This window comes from Aspergillus piperis (assembly GCF_003184755.1).
Source record: "Aspergillus piperis CBS 112811 unplaced genomic scaffold BO85scaffold_4, whole genome shotgun sequence".
NCBI lineage: Eukaryota > Fungi > Ascomycota > Eurotiomycetes > Eurotiales > Aspergillaceae > Aspergillus > Aspergillus piperis.
Genome location: NW_020291594.1, coordinates 773,709 through 796,381, shown reverse-complemented (window position 1 = coordinate 796,381; position 22,673 = coordinate 773,709). Strand labels below are relative to the sequence as shown.

The 22,673-nt window shown below is 52.7% G+C and overlaps 8 protein-coding genes across 8 annotated transcripts; 4 read left to right on the top strand and 4 right to left on the bottom strand.

Moving 5' to 3' along the window:
• Positions 1-44: 44 nt before the first annotated feature.
• Positions 45-3,781, bottom strand: BO85DRAFT_391897 (uncharacterized protein). Its single transcript, XM_025656826.1, has 2 exons — positions 3,633-3,781; positions 45-3,567 (listed from the first exon to the last, which is right to left on the bottom strand). The coding sequence occupies exons 1-2, from the start codon at positions 3,720-3,722 to the stop codon at positions 82-84; spliced, it is 3,576 nt and encodes a 1,191-aa protein (XP_025518249.1). The 5' UTR covers positions 3,723-3,781; the 3' UTR covers positions 45-81.
• Positions 3,782-4,211: 430 nt separating this feature from the next.
• Positions 4,212-7,278, top strand: BO85DRAFT_224376 (uncharacterized protein). Its single transcript, XM_025654733.1, has 2 exons — positions 4,212-4,572; positions 4,628-7,278. Exons 1-2 carry the CDS (start codon positions 4,349-4,351, stop codon positions 7,008-7,010), a joined length of 2,607 nt encoding a protein of 868 aa, XP_025518248.1. The 5' UTR covers positions 4,212-4,348; the 3' UTR covers positions 7,011-7,278.
• Positions 7,279-8,248: 970 nt separating this feature from the next.
• BO85DRAFT_366821 (uncharacterized protein) lies at positions 8,249-9,854 on the bottom strand (the record flags this gene model as incomplete). The annotated part of the gene is made up of 3 exons (XM_025655795.1): positions 8,249-8,291; positions 8,345-8,729; positions 8,786-9,854. The coding sequence occupies 3 exons, from the start codon at positions 9,852-9,854 to the stop codon at positions 8,249-8,251; spliced, it is 1,497 nt and encodes a 498-aa protein (XP_025518247.1).
• A 1,459-nt stretch (positions 9,855-11,313) lies between these two features.
• Positions 11,314-13,616, top strand: BO85DRAFT_446877 (glutamyl-tRNA(Gln) amidotransferase subunit PET112). The gene is made up of 4 exons (XM_025659603.1): positions 11,314-11,908; positions 11,965-12,041; positions 12,099-12,240; positions 12,295-13,616. Exons 1-4 carry the CDS (start codon positions 11,578-11,580, stop codon positions 13,548-13,550), a joined length of 1,806 nt encoding a protein of 601 aa, XP_025518246.1. The 5' UTR covers positions 11,314-11,577; the 3' UTR covers positions 13,551-13,616.
• A 180-nt stretch (positions 13,617-13,796) lies between these two features.
• BO85DRAFT_446876 (arginase) lies at positions 13,797-15,331 on the top strand. Its single transcript, XM_025659602.1, has 3 exons — positions 13,797-14,178; positions 14,282-14,865; positions 14,938-15,331. Exons 1-3 carry the CDS (start codon positions 14,092-14,094, stop codon positions 15,239-15,241), a joined length of 975 nt encoding a protein of 324 aa, XP_025518245.1. The 5' UTR covers positions 13,797-14,091; the 3' UTR covers positions 15,242-15,331.
• A 218-nt stretch (positions 15,332-15,549) lies between these two features.
• BO85DRAFT_446874 (uncharacterized protein) lies at positions 15,550-16,648 on the top strand. Its single transcript, XM_025659601.1, has 2 exons — positions 15,550-16,125; positions 16,197-16,648. The coding sequence occupies exons 1-2, from the start codon at positions 15,965-15,967 to the stop codon at positions 16,588-16,590; spliced, it is 555 nt and encodes a 184-aa protein (XP_025518244.1). The 5' UTR covers positions 15,550-15,964; the 3' UTR covers positions 16,591-16,648.
• A 302-nt stretch (positions 16,649-16,950) lies between these two features.
• On the bottom strand, positions 16,951-19,543 carry fcpA (protein-serine/threonine phosphatase; the record flags this gene model as incomplete). The annotated part of the gene is made up of 3 exons (XM_025661495.1): positions 16,951-19,093; positions 19,145-19,231; positions 19,296-19,543. 3 exons carry the CDS (start codon positions 19,541-19,543, stop codon positions 16,951-16,953), a joined length of 2,478 nt encoding a protein of 825 aa, XP_025518243.1.
• Positions 19,544-20,257: 714 nt separating this feature from the next.
• Positions 20,258-21,979, bottom strand: BO85DRAFT_446872 (pepsin-like aspartic protease). Its single transcript, XM_025659600.1, has 4 exons — positions 21,796-21,979; positions 21,554-21,704; positions 20,846-21,500; positions 20,258-20,787 (listed from the first exon to the last, which is right to left on the bottom strand). The coding sequence occupies exons 1-4, from the start codon at positions 21,895-21,897 to the stop codon at positions 20,499-20,501; spliced, it is 1,197 nt and encodes a 398-aa protein (XP_025518242.1). The 5' UTR covers positions 21,898-21,979; the 3' UTR covers positions 20,258-20,498.
• Between the last annotated feature and the right edge of the window lie 694 nt (positions 21,980-22,673).

Sequence of the window (22,673 nt, the reverse complement as noted above, 5' to 3'; positions counted from 1 at the left end):
CGGGCGGCTGCGGGGAAGCCGCGGATAAGCGCCTGATAGAATATATTGATTAAATCGCTCTATTTTACAGTTCTATTTACATTAATGTACAGCATGCCTATATCGATCGCCCGCCTCGCGAGATCCTTGCTCCCCGTGAGCTATATAATCCAAAACCTCCTCATCACTCGGCCATGATCCCCAGACTTGCGAAGTAGTGATGATATCATATGCCTCCTGCAGGCTGGCGTCGGAGAATGTCGCGGAGTCAGCTTCAGAGTCGTTGTGCATGTGCACATCATGTGTCTGCTCCATGGACGGCTCCCACTCCCGGAACGCCTGGGGTGACCTTCCCCAGTATCCCTCCAGAAACATGCGGACGGCGACGATGATCCGCCGCATCATCCTCTCGCCATTCAGGTTCTCGTCATACTTCTCCTTCAGTGCAGTCTCGTACTGCCGCATCCAGCGAAGTAGACTCAGCAGGCCGTCAGTGTCCTCGGCTAAGCCCAGCGCCCGCACAAAAGAGTGAAGAACTGCGGGTGAGGGGACGTGAACCAAGGATGGCACGGTCACTTGAGAAGCCGTGGCATCCTGGATTGAAGATCTACTTCGCTCGAAGAGAGAAGACGTCTTGGGGTCAAGGAGAACCAGCTCATCGAACCGGGATTTGAGGATGTTGAGCCCACTCTGCACCATATCCTCAAAGCGTGTCGAAACATGATTCATGCCGGTCAGTCGCCCCCGCCGTGCGAGTTCACTCACGATTACAAGCCCTTCCTCCACCGCGTCGGGATCCTTGATTCCCGCCACCACGACCCGCGCAAAGCTGTAGCAGAGGATCTGGAACGCTTCCAAGCTAAGCTCGATTCGACGCTTATCCATCCACGCTGTGAGCTCCAAGACTTCGTACCAGGACAATACCAACCGTGCGTGCCGTCCCAGTCTATGAGATGTTGAACCAACGCGGTCTCGGGCCAGGGCAGACATGACTGGAATCCACGCCTGAGGAGAACGCGACTGCTGCGCCCGGAGAAGACTAAGTGCATGCGCCAGGATTTTTGGGTGACGAAGATCCTCGCGTGTCTTCAGCTCTTCGGAGTATGCAAAAAGCGTAGTCGAGTACGAAGGGTTCGTTGAATGACGGCCCAGGAGTATCGGAAACATATCTCCCACAGAACTTTCAGAGTGCGCCATGCTATGATGCCCAACAGTAGAGAAATTGCACAGGAATGCGACGAAGGATGAGATGAGGTAGTCAGGAAAACTGTTCAATGTCTTGTTCTCCTGGGCTTGTTCGCCCCATCTTTGACTTGACACGGTACACAAATCCTCTATTTGCTCCTTTGTCAAGTCACTGCAACGAAGGTAGTCCAATCCCGATCCGAAGGTTGGTGCATTGCGCAGAAGCAAAGCTAGGAATCTTCCCCGGGGCCGAATACCCTGCGAGAGCATTTCACGAAGAAGATCATCTAATGTGGGTGGTTCCGTAGAGACATAGATCCAATCTCGGACAGATGATGGCTCCGCGAAGACCTCTTTTCCGTCACCTGGTAGTGCTTGGCTGCTTTGATGAAGGTTATGTCGAGCTCTCTTTTGTCGGAAGATCAATTTCTCAGCCATCGCGGCGTAAATAGCACCACGCGGAGGCAGTCCTTGGTCGCGGTAGGAGAGGAAGCATGCCCAGGCTTCCCGCACCGTCCTCGTAGCCCGGATCCGAGCTACCCAAATGGCGTGGTGCTTGGGATCCCCGGAGGGCCCTGATACAGTCTCCGGGCGAGGTACTAATGATCTCGTTTGAATTGTTGGGCTTTTGTCTGTGTCCCAGCCTGCTAGGATACTAGATACCTCTTCCCAGCGAGAATGCGAATAACCTGCCTCTTTCATTTGTGACAGTACACGCATTGCGCGGCTTTTCATACCCTCAACACCCCGCTTGACGTCGAACCCTATCTTGTCTTCTTTCCAAGGGGGCCACGACGGAGCTTTGAGCTCCGCAGATTGGCGTTCTGCTAGTGTCTTCTTATGAGCGATTTGAACCGCGACAATACCCTGGTATCCACGACGTGTCACCGGCAAAGCAGGCTGATGTCGCGCCATAGCTCGAAGGAGCTCAAATTGCGCTTGTTGCTGCAGGGAAGCGGACGTAAACGGATTGTGTCTGCAGGGCAAGGAAAGTATCCGGAGCACGGTATTGAACTTGTCAGCCATGAACTGATTGATCCGTTCTGTCGCGACCGTCCAACCTTTGCCTTCACTCTCGAGACTATCAAGATAAAACGCAAAGGCGCGAGCAATAGTAAGCTGAGCTTGTGGCCATAGCTCGCGAGCGTGATGTAGTAACCGAACAACATAAGTCACGCACATGTTGGGTTCTATCAGTGGCTTTGCGATCAGACCCTGTTGCTCAAGCTCTAAATCGTCGGTCATCGCTTCCATCGCCATGCTGGGGGTCGGAAGAGCCCGTCCGCTTAAAAGGTGCAGGGAATAGACCAAGAGCAGTCGGAAAGCCTTGGCGTCTAGACTTTGACGCAGGAGAAGGAGGGGAATGAAAGGTGGCACCATCTTGATGGAACAATCTGGGCTCGAGCTTCGATCCGCTTCTAAAAGTAAAACTCGAAGAATGGCTTCGTAAGGCGTGCTACTCTTGAGAACCCATGCCCATGCCACTACATCAGCGGCAGAGTATTGTCGAGCTGCAAGATAGTTGAGCTTATCTTCGCTGAAAACTGATTTCAGCGCTTCCGTCTCCGATATTGAATCAGAATCCATGCCCGAAGTTGCTTGATCCGAAAGGGGATCCACCAGCTCTATGTAATCGGCAACAATTCTCTGTAATGAAAGCCGGTGGTAGCGTTTGAACTTGTCCCGTTGCTTTTGCGTTAAGGAAGCCATGATTCCAGTGTTCTTGGTAGTATAGACCCAGCTGCAGCTTCCGGCGCCATGAGATTGATGCACTTTTTGCAAGGTATCGATAAGGTACTCCGTAGGAGTTGGCTCAAGGGGAGATTCGGTTCGCTTGGCTCGCTTGCGTGTGTTGTGCAGTTTCTTCTCCAGCCGTAAGTGTCTATCTTTTCCTCGTTCCTCCGACAATGGTTCTGTATGTCTAGTCAGGCGTAGAGGCTTGGAATGGCCGTCTGTGCTGTCGAGCTGGCTCCCGCTCTCCTCTCGGCATTCATCTTCTCCAAAAGCCCTGCTTTTCTTCCCAATCTCGGTTTCCTGATAGGTATCTATATCTCCATCTCTGCCATCTGTTTGAAGTACAGATTTATTGCTCAATTCTCCCCCTGGCTCTCTGACGTCTACAACTCTCAAGCCGGGGAAGTCCGGGCCCGCATTGGAAACATTGTAGGACCGACTTAACGGGGTTCGGAGACGTAACTTGAGCCAGTTGCCACCGGGATTACCATCGCCTTTGGTGTCTGAATGTTCCGTCGCCAATTGTTGATTTTGTACATATCCAGACCGGAGATGGTCCGGGCCCCCGAGTACGCTTAAGATCCGAAACGATCGAGTTTGGAGACCGCCATGACAGAGTTTCGTCGTCGGAGCCGTTGTAGATTGGAGAACGTTATAATAGGGAAATCCCTATCGAAACAATTCCAGAGTCAGTAGAATGAACGATATGAGAGACGACATTGATTCCGCGATACCTTCCGCCAAATACGGCTGTTGGACAAATGCGCCGCTCTCAGAGAGGAAACCCTCGAGCGGCTCGACGCATGACTTAAGACCGATGACATCCATGAAGAGAGGACATTGAGTAGCCACAGCACAGTCAATCCCGGACGTGATGTCGCTTGTCCTTAGTAGTCGACAAGTAACAAGAGCGGCGGCCGCATGGAGCATCCCGGCGATTGGGGAAAAAAGCTGGGTCACGTGATTGATCGTCACGAGTTGCGGTTCTGGCATGGCGCGCAGGAGGATCTCGCTACCCTCCCGCCTGGAGATGGAGTCCGTCTTGCGTCCTTCCAGCTCTGCGCCCTGACTTGCCCTGATCTAGCCTGCTCTTGTGGCGTCAAGGAGCTTGTTATTCCGTGCCAATCTACTACCGTTGTGACATTGCCGTGTGCGTCGCGATCTAATCCTCCCTAGCTGCAGCGTACCGCTTCTCGATCGAGCCTCGTAACTATTGGCGCATCCGCTTCGGAGAACAAGGAACACTCAATCACCGACGACTATTTTCCGCCTCTCTCGAATCATATCCCTTCATTCCATTTAACTCCCATTAGTTTTGGCCGATTGTGTGTTCACTGTCACACTCCGTCGCCAGTTGGACCTTCCTGGACGACTTCGCAAAAAAAGGAATAAAAGAGTCCGTTTTGTACTCGCGTCAAAGAAGAGTTCGAGAACAGCGCGACCCGAAACAATGAGTGCAGACGAAGGCGGAGGGACGGCCCCGATGCCGGTCACAAATGGCGACCAGTCGCAAAATACGCCCGATCCATCTGTCCTGGCGACTCCAGGCAAGCGAAAGCGTGTCGCGAGTCACGACGAGAAGGCCGCCCAAGACGCTGGCGCTTCTGCGACGCAATCGCAGGAAAAGGCAAAATTACAGGAGACGCTTCGCAATCTGGTGGACATTTTAAGCAAGTGAGCACTCCGCGTCACCACTAAATCGTGACTGCTTCCCACTGACCCATGTCAGGAGTGATGCCGATCTGCATCTTCTATCCTGCCCATTACCGTCGTCGCCGGCAAAACCACGTTCGAAACGCGCAAAGGTGTCCGGTGATAAAGACGAGAGTTCGAGCATTCAAGCACGGGTGGCGTCAGACCGATACAGCAGTTTGTCGGAGTTTTTGAGCGATATTGAGAAGGCGTCGGCGGCAGTGATAGAGCGGAACAAAGCTCAGGCAACGCCTGCTTCAGCTGACGGGTCACCTCTGACAGAGACTGTCAATCGCATCGCGGCGTTCAAGAAACTCCTGAATAGCCTTGTTCGCCAGGCACATGTGAGCCAGGCCAACATCAAGACTGAAGCGTCGGAAGAAGACGGAGAAGCCCCGGCGAAGTCTACTCCGACTCATGTTGAGACCCGTAATGACAGCCTTGTGTTGACATTGTTTGGGAACCCCGCAAATCCAAAACAACTCTACTCAAGCTTGCAGAAGACCGTCAAGGTTCCACTACCTTCGGATGACGCTAATGCAGACAAATTTGTGGAGGTGCAAGCGCCCTTGCGCGAAATCGGTTTGCCCAACGGGATCTCCACCACAAAGGTGCAGCCATTTGAAGCAGAGACTGCCGTCAAAGAACATAAGAGAACTTTCGGCGATGTGTTCGCGCCTCGTGCAACACTGCCCCAGTTAGAGGCGCCTCGCAAATCCAGAACTTCTACGCGCAATGCTACCAACGGCTGGATCGATCCTTTTGAAGCCATCACCGACTACAAGGCCTTCCTCGGGGATCGCAATAATTACTGCCTTGCACCTCTCCCTTCTGGACATTGGCTTCAGTATGGTGGGGTCACTTCCTCTCCGTCTGTCTGGAGCCGTCGGCAGAAACAGCATTCTTCTCAACAAGCGGGTGAGGACGTTCCAACCGATGACCCTGCTCTGAGCATCGACGAGGATGCTGCCCTCTTGCAAGGAGTGTACTCCTCTTTTGCTCCTTCGTTCGATAGCTCTGGAGCTGTGGAACAAGCCGACTCAAAAAACTTGGTATGGTGGAGCAAACGTGGAGCAAGGCGTTTGAACACACTCCTCTCGTTGCCGTACGTGGAAGATGAACAGAAAGATTCCACATCAGTCCAGCCCGGAAGTATCGGCGATCTTGACGAGTCCACTCTCGAAGAGATGGTGAAAACGTTCAACCCCGACGATTTTGCGGACAACATCGTGCATACAGATAAATCCACGGAAAAGGACACTCAAGAGCGAGAAATGGACGACGTATTGCGCGATGTCTCTGATCTGCTAGAGACCCTCAGCTCCTACCAAAAAATTCGGAGTTTGGAGACTACGGCTTCTAGCGGTCAAGGAACTGAGCCTAAGGAAACAACGCCCGATGTCACAGGAGCAGACACTCCGTCGTCGGCAGAGCAGACTGTGTATGAGACGCTCAAGTCAAGTCTAGCAGTTCTTGTCGCAACTCTGCCACCTTACGCTGTTGCCAAGTTGGACGGTGACCAGCTGGCCGAGCTGAACATTAGCCAAACGATCCTAATCGAGAATCCTGAGTATCAGGGCACAATGGAGAAGGATGACTATGCTTTGCAGCAGGAGCGTGCCGCTGCCCTGGCTACCACCAGTGGTGCAAATAGAACTTCAACTCCTTCACGTTCCGGTAGCTTCCAGGCGCAGTTCAACCAACGATCATTCACGGCCAACGCGCGAACGCAGCCTCAGACTTTCCAATCGCCACAACCTTACTATGGGGCAAGGCAGAGCTCCACGCCAGCGCCATACACTCCTGGTCATCCCCAGCAATTCGCTGGAGCCCGCCCTCCGTCAACGCCGCAGCAGCGACCGGGCTACTTCCCTGGATACGCGCAGCAGCCCACCCCGCAGTACAATCAGTACCAACGTCCTGGCCAAAACGGCTACCACCCTTACCCGGGACAACAGGGCCCTCCCGCCGCGGGTCAGGGATCTCCGCAGCCCTACACACCGCGTCCCGGACAACCTGCGCCCTACAACGCGCCCTATACCGCCGGACGTAGCGCATCCCCACAGAAACCTCCTTCTTACGCTACCCCCCGGGGTTCCTTCGGTCCTCCAGGCTCAGCCAACCCACAACAACGGTTCGTGTTGCAACAACAACAACCAGGCCAGCAGCCCCCTCCTTACGGAAACTACCCCTCTAACCAAGCCCCACCGCCATCGGGAGGTTACTCCAACTCAGCTGCGGCCATGACCTATGCCCGGAGCGCTGCCGAGCAAGCCATTATGATGGAGAGGAACAAAGTGCAATTAGCAGCAGCAGCTCAAAACCGACCCAATTCAGCGACACCACAGCCATCAGGCGAAGCCTCCCAAGAACGAAGTGCAACGCCAGGAAGCAAGCAGAACGGCACGCCTGCACCATGATGAGCGGGGGATATGATGAGACACGGTCGAGATGTAGGGATATGCGTTTGATTAACTTTTAACTTTATTATTCGTCTTTCTCACTCTTTCTTAACTTTTCATTTCTAACTTTTTTTCCTCTTGTTAACATTATACCATTTCAATTGTTTCACTTCTTCCTTTCCCTTCCCAATGGTCTCTTACCACTCACAGAGCTTAGAAAACAAAGTTCCCATTCCCAGAAGAAAACAATCCACCCACAACCGGGAAGAAAAACACACAAAATCAATACAATGACGAATTCCAATATGTGTATAGTGGCGGCTAATCCATGTTGGATAATAACCTTCCCGCTCAGCGATGATAACCCTTCTACCAATTACTCTTCTATCTTCTATTATTTCCTTTTAATCCTTTTTTCATTCCCCTATGTCACAACGCAACAATTCCCGAATGAGTGATTGCTTTTTCTAGATTTAGCTTCAGATGCAAGTTCCGGTTCCTTTGGTTCTTTTTTCTTTTATTTATGTCAATCCAAATCGGCCACGACAGGACGGATGTTTTCTAAACCATTGGTATTCCACAAGGTTGTATGGATGGATGGATGGATAGGACGTTCTGTGTTATTCCTCTCGTTGGTCTGCTTTGCTTTGCTATGCTTTACTTCACTTTTTGAATTCCTTTTTCTATCCCCCCATTGTTACATAATCAATGGAGTTAACTTTACTATTGATTAACCAGAATCATCAAATCGATGAAACAAATGATCTATATTGTTCCACAGTCTAGGTATTAGTAGGAAGGTGGTTCAGGATGACGAGAATGATTCTCGGATGCTTGGGTTCAGGCAGTGTGTAATTGCAAGTTAAGACTTGAGTCTAAATATCCCTATGGGGTAGATTCATCATTGAGAAACGAATGTAGTATACAGCAATCTCTCATGATACACGCTCAAATACATGACAAAATCAATCAACCAAAGACAGGAAATTAAGAGGTAGATGTAGTAAGTACGACGGGGAAGAAGAAGAAAGGTTTCTGCTATTTGGCGCACCCTATAACCCCTTCTCACCCCAGGCTGTCATCTGTTTTCCAGTCCAGTGTCGTTAACGCCTGCCCTATCTTTCTAAAAAGATCCAGTCTCTCAATCTGTCCAAGGCTCAATAATATCCAAGTGTAAGAAACGCTAGACGTACGCTACCCAAATAAAATTCGTCGAGTCATTAGTTTGATTAGTGGTAATCGTTAGTAGTGGTCAGTTAGGGGATGAACATTGCGGCGACGGTCATGAAGCCGAAGTATCTGAGCCGTGGGGTTAGTTATTGTATTGTAGGGGGGAGGAGAGGAAAACATACATGGTTGCGCATCGCCAGCCGTCCCGAGAGTCAACGAGCTGGTCTGCGCTGGTGGAGTTGGTGGAGGCGATGATTGACGCAGCGACTCCTACGAGCGCGACTACGACGAGACGACCGGAGAACTCGGAGATCATGCTGAATGCGAGCAGTGGTAGGAGAATGGCAGTAGAGGCAATGATGATGGTGGTGAAGATAGGCTTTGCGGTCGAGGTAGAAGCCATGCGTGGAGTTAGAGAGAGCAGGTCTTTGGTGTAATCGAGGAACCGTGTCTCAGCGGCGATGACGGGATTGGTTTGCTTCATCCAGTTCCGATACGTGTTGATATCCTGCGTGGAGGCGCGGGGGAGGGTTTGAAGGACCCTACTATATGCGCTAAGGGCATTGTCTAGATGATCTATGGTTAGTATCCGGATCCACGATCGGCCGGCAGCTGGCACTTACTGTATTGCTCGGTCTTTCGAGCTAGCGCACTGAGGAGCTCCTCACGTCGGTAGTGAACGGAGGAGTATACCTGTGCTTGGGCATCCATACGCCGGGAGGCAGGGAGCATTTTCGTGCCCTCTTGCTCGGCCGTTGCGGCCCGTTGCAATTCCTCGTACTCATCCACTAGACGCAGGTCTTCCTCCATTTGTGCAATCTCGTCCTGAAGATGAAGCAGTACGCGATGGTTGAGATTCTCGAACCGGCGATACAGAGGAGGGAGACGGGGCTCCTGGCTCTCCGTGGCCGAGCTCAGCCGGGTAGCGAGAAGGCTATATCCGGAGATGTCTGAGGAGGATTTGGTGTTGCGCCTGTTCCGTCGTGTGGGCCGGTGAAGATCTTCTTCAGGGCTTCGCGGCGGCGATGGGGGTAGTGGCGACCGCTGAAGAGAGACAGAATTCTGAGGGTAATACGTCTCCGGTCTTGCATTCAAGTCCACGCTTCGTTTCTCATAGTAGTTCGAGCCGTCGGGGAACGCCCCCACCCCACTGTATGCCCCGTCCAGTGAGGGTTTATGCGCTGGGATGTGGCTCTTCACGGTGTTTGAGGTGACGGTGCTTGGAGGAATGTCAATTGAACTGGGTGTTTTCTGAGAGTTCGCCGAGGACTTGGACAGTATGGACGAGGTACGGCTGCGGGCATCAGTGCCTTGCGCGGCGGGGCGATACATCTGACGGACTGCGTTCTTGTATGCTCCCTTGGCATTATTGCTGGGTACGTGATGCTCGTACTCATCATCAGACGAATCATCCGTTGTAGTCGAGTTATCTTCGAGGTACTCGAACACATTGGGTGCTTTGCGATCGGAATCGTGTTTGTTCTGAGCTGCTTGTGGCCGCGCAGTAGACCCGTTGCTGTTGCTCTTTGATATAGTAGATTGGGTTTGGCTGTCTACCTTGGGTTTCTCCACTGACAGTTTGGGGCCTTTGGTGGAATGCGAGTTTGAAGAAATGACCGAAGCCGTGGACGCTCTGCTTGTCCCATCTTTCTTAGATTTTTTGGAACGAGTAGAGCTAGAGTAGAAGGGCATCATGGGTAGATAGGGTGGTTATTAGCGGTCAATATAGTAGCTTGAAAGGCCGAAGCGACAACTAGTGTTTCCGGCTTCAGGCCATACCCCAAAAGATGAACAGAGAGAACAAACAGAGTGTACTCTGAAAGGGTGATGGTGATGGTGATGGTGTTTGGAGGGGAAGCACCCAAGGCATATCAAGGGAGAAGGGTAGGGCCTCAGAGACGGCGCGAATCTCGGACGAGGGTCCAAGAATGTAGGACAGAATGCGGTTGATAGGTCTCTTCCTCCCTGTGTAGCGGATCGGAATACCCTTGACAAGCGTAGTTTGAAGATCACTGACTGACTATGGATCCCTCCACTGGAGATCCCGCCGATTAGCCGGTTCTTAGATCGGTTTGGGGTCTAGGCAGTATAGAGAGAGCGAGAGAGTAAGAAAATTAATTGTATAGATGGAAGGTAGACAGGATGACAGTCAGAACCGGAAATAGTCAACAGTAAATACTGGATGGACAAGGCGAATCAGCCCCCAACACCCAGGAAGAAGATGAGACAAATCTCTGACAAGAGCGACGAAGAAGAGCGCTGAACAGGTCCTTTTTTGGGGACGTGAGGCAGCCTTGAGGGAGTCTCATTCGTGGTGGTAGGCGCCCCGAGTTCCTGATCTGCTCCGAACGCGAGGGGCCCTTCCCTGTCAGAGACGGGAAGTTGAATGCTTTCTTTTTTCTCGATTGCGAGATGGATGATTTATTAATACAATGACTGAAAATGAGAGGAGTAGAAAAGAGAAGCGCAATGGAGAGCAGCGACAAGGACGAGGGAGAAGTTAAAAAATGAGAGAAGAAATAAAAGAAGAATGGTGGGATGTGCAGAGGATCCACATGCGATAGATAGTTGAAGAGCAGTAACTCGACATCATCTTCTATACTACAAATCAATCAATCCATGCGGGCTTCACTTGGGGATCATCTGTTCCCCCTCCATACTGGTACATCCTCGAAGTTTATGCTGCGTTGGCTGACGGTGACTCGCTGCCGATCCCACCTTGCATGACTGAAATTCTTCGGCGTTATCGTTGTTGGACACGATGGGCCCTAAGTAGGTCATTCATCCATCCTGGCGATGAGTTGGTGAGCAGCCATTCATGTGCTGGTATCGAGGGGTTGTTGTTTGTATCTAACTTTTATCCCGCTCTCATTTTCTGTCTGCTTTGTTCCGCTGATCCGCGGGTTGTTGAAGTCAACTAGATGCATGACATTCCCTTTCCTGGAATTAATTACTCTGGGAAGCATGACTTGCAGCTGAACCGCTGGCACTGGCTGCCTCCGAAACTGTTCACAGCGCATCGCGAATAGGATGTCTTGGAACATCATTCGGGCATATTCTCATTGGTGCAGATGATGACTATTATCGCACTAAGAGTACAGTAGTATTCCCCTCCATTCCATTCCGTTCCTTCATTTTGAGTTATTGTATACTTTAATACTATTCGTACTGTATATCGATACGATTTCTATTAATTATCTCGATGATATACCAGCGGTGAGGGTAATTACCGTATGGTACGGGCCGTGATCTCCGCCCGCGCTTAATTCCGTCCTTCATCGATTCCAATCCAAGATTCCAGGCCTCAAGATCGTGTCAACTACTTTGCCATTTCTCCCACCGCGACCGGTCCCGACCTTCTCTTTCTTCCTCTCGTGGACCTGTCCTTTCGCCTACCTTCCTTGCCCTCGGGCTCATGCTTCGACCGTGGCTTCGGCAGTGCCCGCGAGCAACCCGCTCGCTCGCCTGCCCGCAATGCCATCTTCCCCGGCCGCAGACTGCCAGGCGCGCCCTTCGGCCCCTCCCTGCCTTGTCCCTTTCGCATACCATTCGATCCCTCCAAACCGCGACGACCGACTCGCCGGACCGCATTCCCCTCCGAAAGCAGCTGAAACAGGACGCCAAGGCCGTCAAGGCGCGCAAGCGACAGACACGAGAGAATGAGGAGGCCTCCCGACAGAAGTGGGAGTTGACCGTGGGCATTGAGATCCATGCGCAGTTGAACACCGAGTCCAAATTATTTTCGCGTGTGTGACTGGATTCTAGACAATTGGACTGAATTGTCTGGCTGATCGCTGAGCAGGAGCGTCTACATCATCTACGGATCTTCCCAATTCGAACGTTGCGCTGTTCGATCTAGCATTCCCGGGGTCGCAACCGGTTTGTGGATGAATTCTCTCTATGCATGAGGTGCAGACACTTACAGCTATGGTGTAGGAGTTTCAAATCGCAACGCTCCTCCCCGCCCTCCGTGCCGCCCTTGCTTTGAACTGCGAGATACAGCCAGTCAGCAAATTCGACCGCAAGCATTACTTCTACCAGGACCAGCCGGCCGGATACCAGATCACCCAATACTACGGTAATATAGTTCCCTCCCTCTCTCGCAGCCGATCAGTGCTCTGACATAGAGTAGAGCCTTTTGCGAAGAATGGCTATGTAGACCTGTTCCGCCATGATGGCATTGCGCCTGAGGACGGCGACACGGTTCGCATCGGCATCAAACAGGTCCAGATGGAACAGGATACCGCCAAGTCGCAAGAATATCCGCCCTCGACGCAACTCCTCGACTTCAACCGTGTCTCCCACCCCCTCGTCGAGATCATCACTATGCCGCAGATCCATACTCCCGCCACCGCGGCGGCCTGTGTTCGGAAGATCCAGTCCATCTTGCAGTCATGTAATGCGGTGACAACTGGCATGGAGCTGGGAGGTCTGCGGGCTGACGTCAACGTCTCCATCCGCCAGCGAGGTGACACAGCCGGCACGCATCAGTACGGTGGCATCGGCGGACTCGGACAACGCACGGAGATCAAGAACCTGAGCAGTTTCAAGGCGGTCGAGGATGCCATCATTGCGGAGAAGAACCGGCAGATTGCCGTCCTTGAGAGTGGCGGGGTGGTAGAAGGGGAAACCCGCGGCTGGACGATTGGAAGCACCGAAACGCGCAAACTACGAGGCAAAGAGGGGGAGGTCGACTATCGCTATATGCCCGACCCGGATCTTCCGCCCCTATACATCGGCGCCGACCTCGTGGCAGCGCTTCAGACCAATCTCCCCACGTCCTCGGATGCGCTTATTGAACTACTGGCCGGGCCGGAGTATGGGCTGCCCATCGAGGACGCGAAGCCGCTGGTGGAACTAGAAGACGGCGCGCGGTTGGAGTACTATCAGGAAGTCGTGGACCTCCTGCGGGCGCTGCAGTCGGATCAGGAACCCAAGGCACAGAAAGGACTGGCGCGGGTGGCCGGCAACTGGGTTCTTCATGAGCTTGGGGGTCTCTGGGCCAAAGCGGAGGAAGCGTGGGATGCGGCGCGGGTGCCTGCCCCGAGTCTGGCCGCGCTGATCGACCAGCTGCAGCGGAAGCACATCACAGGGCCGACGGCGAAGCAGGTACTCGCCATGGTGTTCGCGGGGGATGAGCGGCCGATCCCCCAGCTGCTGGAGGAGGAGAACCTGCTGCTGCGGCCACTGTCGCGCGAGGAGTATGTAGCGCTGGCGGAGGCAGCAATCAACTTGAACCCCACCATGGTAGAACAGATCCGACAAAAGAACCAACTGGGCAAGCTGGGCTGGTTTGTCGGGCAGATGATGCGCATGGGCGAGAAGGGACGAGTGGAAGCGCCGAGAGCAGATGCGATTCTGCGGGAGTTGATCTTGGATCAGCGATAATGTATACCTGTATAGTACATTGATAAAGCAATAGATAGCAATAAGCATGCATGATACCCATCACACGGTGATTTCCCCCCACCCTTATCCCCTCTTATCCCCGAACGTCATCTGTCGGGGGTGAATTGCTAATGGAAACGGGCGGAGGAAGTGGATGCTCTCCTGGACCTGTACTTAGGGGAACAACCGTTCCCTAAAAGCAGGTCTTAGCGATCGCGGACGCCCCACGGCTGAGAATGCTTTTAACCGGCTCGTCGCCCCTGCAATCCGGTTTCATTCTTCTTTCTTTCAGTATTATCTGGACTCTACTTTCTCCTTCATCCCTTCTAGTTTCTCTTCTCTTTTCCTAGTCCTCTCCTAAGGGTCCAACTTCTTGTGGTGGTGCTTTGGAGTCTACCTCGGATCGTCTCCACTCACGATCTTATCTCATCTTTGGGTCCGCCCTTCTAGAACCTTTTCTTTTTCTTCCTTCCTTCATCCCACGCGACCCTACCCCTCCAACTCTTCCCCTCCCCTCTCCTCTCTCTTACACACATTCACCATGACTTCTCCTTCGACAATCCGGCAGAGATTCCTCTCCAAGCCCAACCAGCTGGGCGTCGTGGCCGTTGGTTTCAATGGCGGGCAGGTACGTACAAGAAGAATTCCATGACGACGGATCCGTCGATCATCTTAGTAGCGTGCATAATAAAAGGAAGAACCCCCACTAACCATATACACCCCGACCTCAGTGCAAGATGGGCGTCGAAGCAGCCCCGATGGCTCTCGTTCAAGCCGGTCTGCTCGAGCAACTGCGCGACGATCTGGGCTACGAACTGCACTATGACGAGAAGGTCCACCACTACGAAGATAAGATGCCCGAGTCCGACCCCGACCACCGCGGCATGAAGAAGCCCCGGTCGGTCAGCGCCGTTACCGAGTCGCTGAGCGCCCAGGTCTACGAGCACGCCAAGGAGGGCAAGTTCGTGCTGACCCTGGGTGGTGACCACTCCATCGCTATCGGTACCATTTCCGGCACGGCCAAGGCGATTCGTGAGCGACTGGGTCGTGAGATGGCTGTGATCTGGGTGGATGCGCACGCCGATATCAACATTCCTGAGATGAGCCCTAGTGGTAACATTCACGGTATGCCCATGGCGTTCTTGACGCGCTTGGCTCGTGAGGAACAAAAGGACATCTTCGGCTGGCTGCAGGATGAGCACATTGTCAACACCCGCAAGCTGGTGTACATTGGTCTTCGGGACGTGGATCGCGGTGAGAAGCAGCTGCTTCGTGAGCATGGCATTAAGGCGTTTAGCATGCATGATGTTGATCGGTAGGTTTCCTCCTCCTCCTCCTTACCCTTATGTATCCTCCGATGATGCAGTGGTATTCTGACAACCTGCAGGTACGGCATTGGCCGCGTGGTCGAAATGGCCCTGGCGCACATTGGCAATGACACACCGATCCACCTGTCCTTCGACGTGGACGCGCTGGACCCGCAGTGGGCGCCTAGCACGGGTACCCCTGTGCGTGGTGGACTGACACTGCGCGAGGGTGACTTCATCTGCGAGTGTGTGCACGAGACGGGTAACCTGGTGGCGATGGATTTGGTGGAGGTGAACCCCAGCCTGGAGGAACATGGCGCTAGCGACACCATTCGGACGGGATGTTCGATTGTGCGGAGTGCCCTGGGAGATACCTTGCTGTAATGCAGGAGCCTGTGGCTGTAGGGGGTGAGAACTAGAGTAGAACTAGAGAACTAATGAGCAATCTGAATCAATCAATGTCAAAGCTTATTTCCGGAGTAACTCTAGTTAGTGTGAGCTTGACCATGCGGAGAATGGAGGATGGATGGATGGACGTAGATACTACGACTAAATTTACCCGCCCTGCCACCGCATTAGTTCCGTCCTGCCACCGGAATTTCCAATGCCCATCATGAAGAGTAGTAAGTACTCCATAATTGTCTGTCTTTCTTTCATTCTCTGAATTTACTTTTCTTGCATTCTTTCATTAACTTGTCAATTGTCATTCCTTGATTTTTTTTCTCGCCTCGATACCTACACATCAAGCACAGTTCTAGACCCGCCAGGCATCATATCATATCCGCCCAACCCACGCCTCGTCTCGCCTCGCCCCATTACGGTCAACCCTGATGCGTTGTCAATACTACTAGACCTAAACCAAAACCAAGTTGAATGAGGGTTAAGGCGGAGTCATTGTTTCAGCCTGATATGATGATATAATGCGATATTAAATTTATATCAGCATACCCCGGAAGATCACAACCACCACTGCACTCTACTACTGCTACTATATACATCGTCAACCTATTGTCTATATACATACTACACACACCACACATCTATACTACTCACCACCTCAACTGAACCCCCAACCCCCGAAGAACCAAAGAAAGGAAAAGAAACGAAATGGCAATGCGAATCTACCACCGCCGTCCCCGCCGCTACCACTGGCCCGAACTCCAACTCAACATCTGGATCATCGTGGTTCTCTCCTCATCCGCAATCTGTCTGGGTATATTCGCCTGGTTCATGACGGTTCAAAATGACTTGGGATTGGAAGTTCCTTGGTACGATTACCCTATTAAACCCCTTCCCCAACTCCACCACCACCACCACCACCATACTAACACAGGAATAGGCTCTTCCCCTACATGATAACAACCGGCGCGCTCGGCATCTTCTTCGTAATCTTCATCCTGATCCTAGCCGCACAACGCTTCCTCCTGCCCGGGATAATCATCATCGGGGGGTTTATTCTCTTCGTGCTGTGGTTAACGGGACTGGTGGAGACATCGCTCCAGCTGTATGGGGTTGTCGCGAACGTTAATGATAATTGTCGCAATTATATTGATAATGTTAAGCCTGTGGGCGATGGGTGGAAGACGTTGGCGTGGATTGAGGAGGAGACTATTTGTAAGTTTTTTCATTCTTTCCCCTTCTTTCTTTTGTTCCCTTTGGGGGGGAGGGTATGTATGTATGCTAATTGGTGTTTGTGGGATAGGCAATTGTTGGAGAACGGCGTTTGCGTTTGAATTGGTGAATACCATCTTTTATGTCTGGATGATTATTATGTCGTGGCAGGTTAATCGGGATCTTTATCGTTGATTTTCTATCCCTCTTTGAGAAGAGGGGGGGGGGACGGGATGGGATGGTTCATCATGTATTATGAGATATGATTGTATGATTTCAATGGATAATATAGAGCTCTTGCTCAATTCTATACTACTTACTCATGAAATGTCTCAAGCATATATTCAGTGTTGTATTTTCCTATATATCTCAAACGCCCTCGCTATGCCATCACTTATTGGCAAACATGGCAAACATGGCAACATGGCAAATATCACAACGCCAAATACATCCAAACTAAATATCCCAACCTAGCTACTTGACTATCCATTCTCATTCGCAATTTGTTCCTCCGCCTCCGAATTGTAATCCCCTCCTTCCAGTGCAGCCATCATCTCGCGCTCCAGCTCGTCATCCTCGTCGGCCGGATCCACCTCTGCTGGATCAGGCGGGCTCGACTCGTCAGCAACCTGCTCCGGCTCCTCTGTCCCCGGTTCCGTTGCAGATGCTGTTGTGCTTGCAGTCGAATCTACCGCCCCGGCGCTGGCTACCTCCTTCAGCCCCGTGCTGCGCTCGTATGAACGCTTGATCCGCTGAGCTAGCCGCGAGCCTGGCTCGTCGCCCTCGCCGGCACTATCTGTATCCTGGTCGTCGTCGTCATCGCCGCCGCCGTCTCCTTCCTCGCGCTTCCGCTTCTTGCTGGCAGATGGAGTACCTGTCTCATCCATGAATGTGGCTTCGCTGTCGCTCTCGCTCTCATCGTCACTGCCCAGGAACTCCTTGAGCTCATCGTGGACCGCGGCCTGCTCCTCGTCGTCGTAGCCGAGGGGCGACATTTCGGATATTCCTGCGGATTTGAGAATTTCCTCTGTTGCTTCTTCGTCATCCGCTACAGAGTCGCCCGTTGCCTCGTCCGACGATGAGAGCCACGCGCTCTCCGCCACCTCTTTAGATCCCGGTGAGATTGGCTCGCCGCGGTCGTCTGGATGCACGGGGAGGAGGTACGGTTCCTCCGCTAAGCGCTTCCATTGTGTCAGACAGTCCAGGAGCCATTGTGTCGTGACGATCTTGACTTTCGGGTACCGGGTCGCTTCGCGCACTTTGGCTGTGCGGTTCCGCCCGGCGACGAGATGCGTGGTCTTCATGTTAATCTTCGATGCAATGACCGCCCCAAAGCTCTTCGCCCAGAGGGAGATGTCGGCGTTTTGTGTATCCGTGCCGAGGGGAAGCACGCCCGAGAATACGAGGGTCACGCCGCCGAGGATTCGATGCTTCATTTGGGGCATGATGATCTTGACGTCTGGGACTAGTTTCAGGTCGACGTCCTTCTCTTTGGACGGCTTTTCGCCGCGCAGGGCGGCGACTCGCCCGCCCAGTGCCCGTGAACGTCGTCGGTCATATTCGTCGAAAAAGTCCCGGTGTACTTGCTCCAAACGCACCTCGAGGTCGAACAGCTCCCGATCATTGTCCTCCAGTAGGTGATGTCGGTGCTTGCTCAGATCCTGTGAGTCGTCTATGCTGCTGGATGTATCGCTGCTCTCTGCTGCATCGTCCTCCGCGTCTAGCTCCTTTTGCTTCTGCAGTAATGGCCGGTCCTCCACTTGATGCATGATTGTCTCCTCTTGTGCATCGCTCTGCTCTTGTAATAACCTGGGATTATCGCCACCACCCATTGTTACCAGCTGTTCCAACGTCGAAACCTCTGTCTGGTCGTCTCTCTTTGCCGTCGCCCCGTTGACATGATGTTCCGCCAAACCCCCCTTGGCTGCCTTGGCTACCGGCTTCTCGCCCCCTTTGCTGGGAGGTCCCAGCTCCTGCTTCTTCGGGAGGAAACTAGAGTTGATGTCCCCGATGCCGACGAAGAAGTCGTACGGCGACACCTTGATGAGATTGGGGTTCCAGCGCCAGACGTCCCCGCGGTCGTCGATAATGACGACCATCTTGGTGTCCACCGGGAACAGCCGGTGCAAGTTCTTGGCCACCAAGCTGCCACTCTCATCTCGGCTGAGAATACGGTCACCAAAGAGTTTGCGGTCTGGATCTATGATACTAGCGATATGTTGCGCATAGGACCTCGTTCCCATGGTGTAGATATGCAGCTCATACATCTCCGACACATTCTGCAGAAACGACTCTAGCCCCGGTCGTAGCTTCACATAGTACCAGCACCCGCGCATTCCCGGCCCATCATCTACCAGCTGAAACGCACGCACATCGCTCAGAGCCTGATAATTCGGGTTTTCCTTGTCCTGCATCCATTCTCCGACAGTCGGGTCGACGGTAGCATGAATAATGGTCTGGTCCAGATCGACAACCAGCGACAATTTCCGATTCGCCAGTAAGCGGCGCTTCGCATCCTCTTCCACCCGCGTAGCTTCTTGTTCACTGACAGTCAACGTAGTATTATCGTGGGCCATCTGAATTGGCGCGCGATGCACATCCGTCACCTCAGTATTGTACGAAAAACTGCAAACAATCGTAAGCCAAGCCCAACACCAAAACACCGTTTTCACCTACTCAGTCATATCCTTGCCACAAATGGCACAGAGCCCACCAAACTGGACCTCATGAGCACATGGCTCATCAACCTCCAAAACATCGACCCTAACCAAATATCAGCATCCCAACACCAGACCCAAATGAACGACAGCGGGGCGTCGGAACATACGGTTCATCAATAACATCCCCCTTTTCAATCTTCCACTGCACCACCTCCCCATCAACTGTCGATTCGAACTTCGTCGGGAACTTGCGCTTCACATCCACCTTATTCCCCAGCCCATCCCCCTCCGTCACAGTCGTCTGGTACACATACCAGAATAGCGCCTCATCCCGTTCCACCTTATCACCGGGCTGTTTCAGCAGCGACGTGACGGTGATCGGGTAATGGAGGCTAGGCGGTAACCGGAGAAGCATGCCTGGATAACCCTTTCACACAGGTCGACTCAGCAAGCTCTCCTAGTAATTGTAGGTATCCAACCCCCCTCCTGCCTCCCTAACACCGAGAGTGAGGCAGTGTCGGGCGAGGGGCCGCGGACGGGTTTATTTTCGATAGCGGAAGGAAACGAAAGAGAGAAAGAAAAGGATCGAGCTCGATAGCTATGAAGCCATTCCCAAAACTTCTGCCGTCGGTAGGAACAACAGCGACCTAGCTTAATCGCAGCGGCGCACGAGAATCTCGATACGAAGAAAGTGTATTTGAATGGAACGGGGTCAGGTGGACAAGTGATGGAGTTGTCGCGGGATCGTTCGCCACGCTAGGACGCGACGAAGTCAATAAGGCGGGCGCGGGTTTGCGCTGTGGAGGTGTATCGGGTTAAGGTGGAAAGCGGGTCAATCTGGGCTCGTAAAATCAAGCGCAGACGAAGGGACAAAGAAGCGATCGGGTATGGAGATCGAAGAGCGGCTAAAGAGAAGGGAAGTCGTGGGGGATGATGAAACAAAGACAGAGCAGAGAGAAAGTCTGGATGGAAGAGGTGGTGAGAGCGTGATGAAGAAGGCTTGGCTGCCAAGAAGAGTTGCTTGGGTTTTGGCGCCTGGCCTGTGCGGGGCGAGACTCGCCGGCCCAGACTCGGCTGGTACCGCGGTTGCTTCTTATTGTTACTGCATCACACGGTTTACGTCAATTTCAATGAGTGTCAAGTTGCATATTGCATAACCATTTACAGTCTAAGTGTCAGAACATGTCAGATAATATCACCGGCTTTCCATTGAAGATCCCTAGAATCTATCCGGCAACCGCTGCAAACATGAGGATAACCATTCACAACATTACGTGTGTTCGTCTGCCAAAATCATAGATCAAGCTACAAGAAGCAATGATGACAGCAAAGGCAGCATCATAGATACCACATTAACCCGCTGAAACCGCTTACTTGGCCTTAGCCAGGCCAACAGCGCTGTTACCAAGGTCATACACACTGTACCACTTGCGCAGGAACGCATCGCCCAAAATGGCCAAAGGACCAACCGGCTCAGGGAAGTCCATGCCCATGAAGGCACTGACGCAAGAGCCCTGCACCTCCAAGGTGTAGTCATACGAGGTGATGGTGAAGTTGTGGCCGGCAAGGGTGAAGGTAACATCGGGCAGGGACGAGCGCTTGTCGCAGTCAACGGTGTACTGGCCGGTCCAGCCCTTCTTAGCACCGATCTGAGCATTGCTAGGAGACTGTTAGCAACTTGTTTGTTCAATTAAGACATCCAAGACTTTTGACTTACATCATCTCGGCCAAGTCAGCAGGCAGAGCAATCAGGGAAGTACCAGTGTCCAAGATGACACCGGTGTTATCCAACTCAGCAACATCGTCGCCAAGAGCAATGGCGTCAAGGTCAACCTCCCAGTAAGCCTTACGACGGAGGGGAATCTTGATCAGCTCGCCAGTGTAGTGGTCCTTGTCGACGCCACCGAAAGTCGCCACGGAATCGTCACCCTCCTTGTTGGTGTCTCCAAGGTAGAAGGCAAAGACGGGCTCGTCAAGAAGGCCCTGGTCAAGCATGTTGTAGAAGGGAGGAACGATCTTGTTCACGGAGATGGTGTCATAACCCAAGCCGAGAATGCCATCGAACCGGCCGAAGGCAAAGGCAAGACCGGGCTCGTTGGTCGCCTCAGCGAAGTCCTGTCCCTTGACCTTCAGGTCGCCAATCTTTAGGGTGTCCTGAGAGATGAATCCGCTAAGGCTGCCAGAGCCGTACTTGATGGCGAATTCACTGCCGTTCTTGTGGTACGTACTCGAGGCAGACGAGTCATACTTGTTGTGGAGGTAGCAGGCAATAGAGCTGCATTCGCTCGAAGGAACCCAAAGGTTCGAGCTACCAGTGTCCAGGACAACCTTGAACTTCTGGGGGGGAGTACCCAGCTCGATCTCGGAGAAGTCTATGGCAAGAAGGGTCAGCAGCGATCAGCCATATACGACGGTATCTCCATACACTGTGCATTCAGGAAGTTGTCCACCAGGACATCATGACGGCTCATGTCATTGATAGGGTTCTCCTCGACCAGCTCTTTGTGGATGGACGGGCGGATACCCATGTACTTCTGGCCCAGAGCGCGGACATGGGCGTCGATGTTATGCGTGTACTATAGACCTCGGAATCAGCTTTGAATCATACTGGAGCTCCAAAGAAGCTAGCTAGCTAAGAAAACGATGCAATGATAAGGCCACACTCACAAGCTGCTCTTCCAAAGGCACCTTGTTAAGCTTGAGCTTGTGAACCTCGGCGGAGGCACAGCCCAACAGCACGGATGCTGTGAGCAAGGAGGCTGACTTCATGATGGGCGACGGCTGAAACGGCTACCCAGCGGGATATGACGGGCTGGGTCAAAAGACTGATGGATGCACGTATGAATAGGAATGATGATAGAGACAGAGAACGATGAAGAAGAGATGGAGGATAGCAGGGGAAAAGAGGAGGTCTGGGGGTAGGGAAGAGTGATGCGGGTGACTTGAGCCGGGAGGCGCTGGTTGCGGAGCGACCTGCCAGGTCGCAGCCAATGGTTGGCCAGCCTGGCTGCGTCATTTGGCAAGGGGATCGTCACGGGTTATCGCTCCAGATGATTGTAGCTGCCAGGTTGCCCAGGTACATCCTCTCTAGGCTCCTAGAAAACAGGTACGATAAGTTTAGTCTAGCTGTTCTATATTTCCATCTTTGTATCTCCCTCTGAGTCTCATCCAAAGCTTCCTGGAGGTCTCCTTGTTCCTTGAGGCCTTTCGTGATGCTCGGATCACGCGAATCCGAGCGCGGGTGATGATGTAAGACCGCCTTAGGTTCCCGGTGCCTGCCTGCTTCAAACTAGCGCAACCGCCTTGCTAAACTAACCAACAGCTGCGGACAGGTCCTATCTACCTATCGCTGACCTGTCTACTAAATAGGCAGCACAGAGCTAGACACGTTACTCCTGTAGATCCTGAGAGGGTCGGGTAGCCGTCCAACTGGAGCTTGCATCTGTTGAATCATCGCCCTAGCCAAGTGGCGGTATCAACGTGGGTACTGTCCTACTTTCTACAAGGTACTTGGTCCCAACCGATAGACTACCCCAGCGGAATAC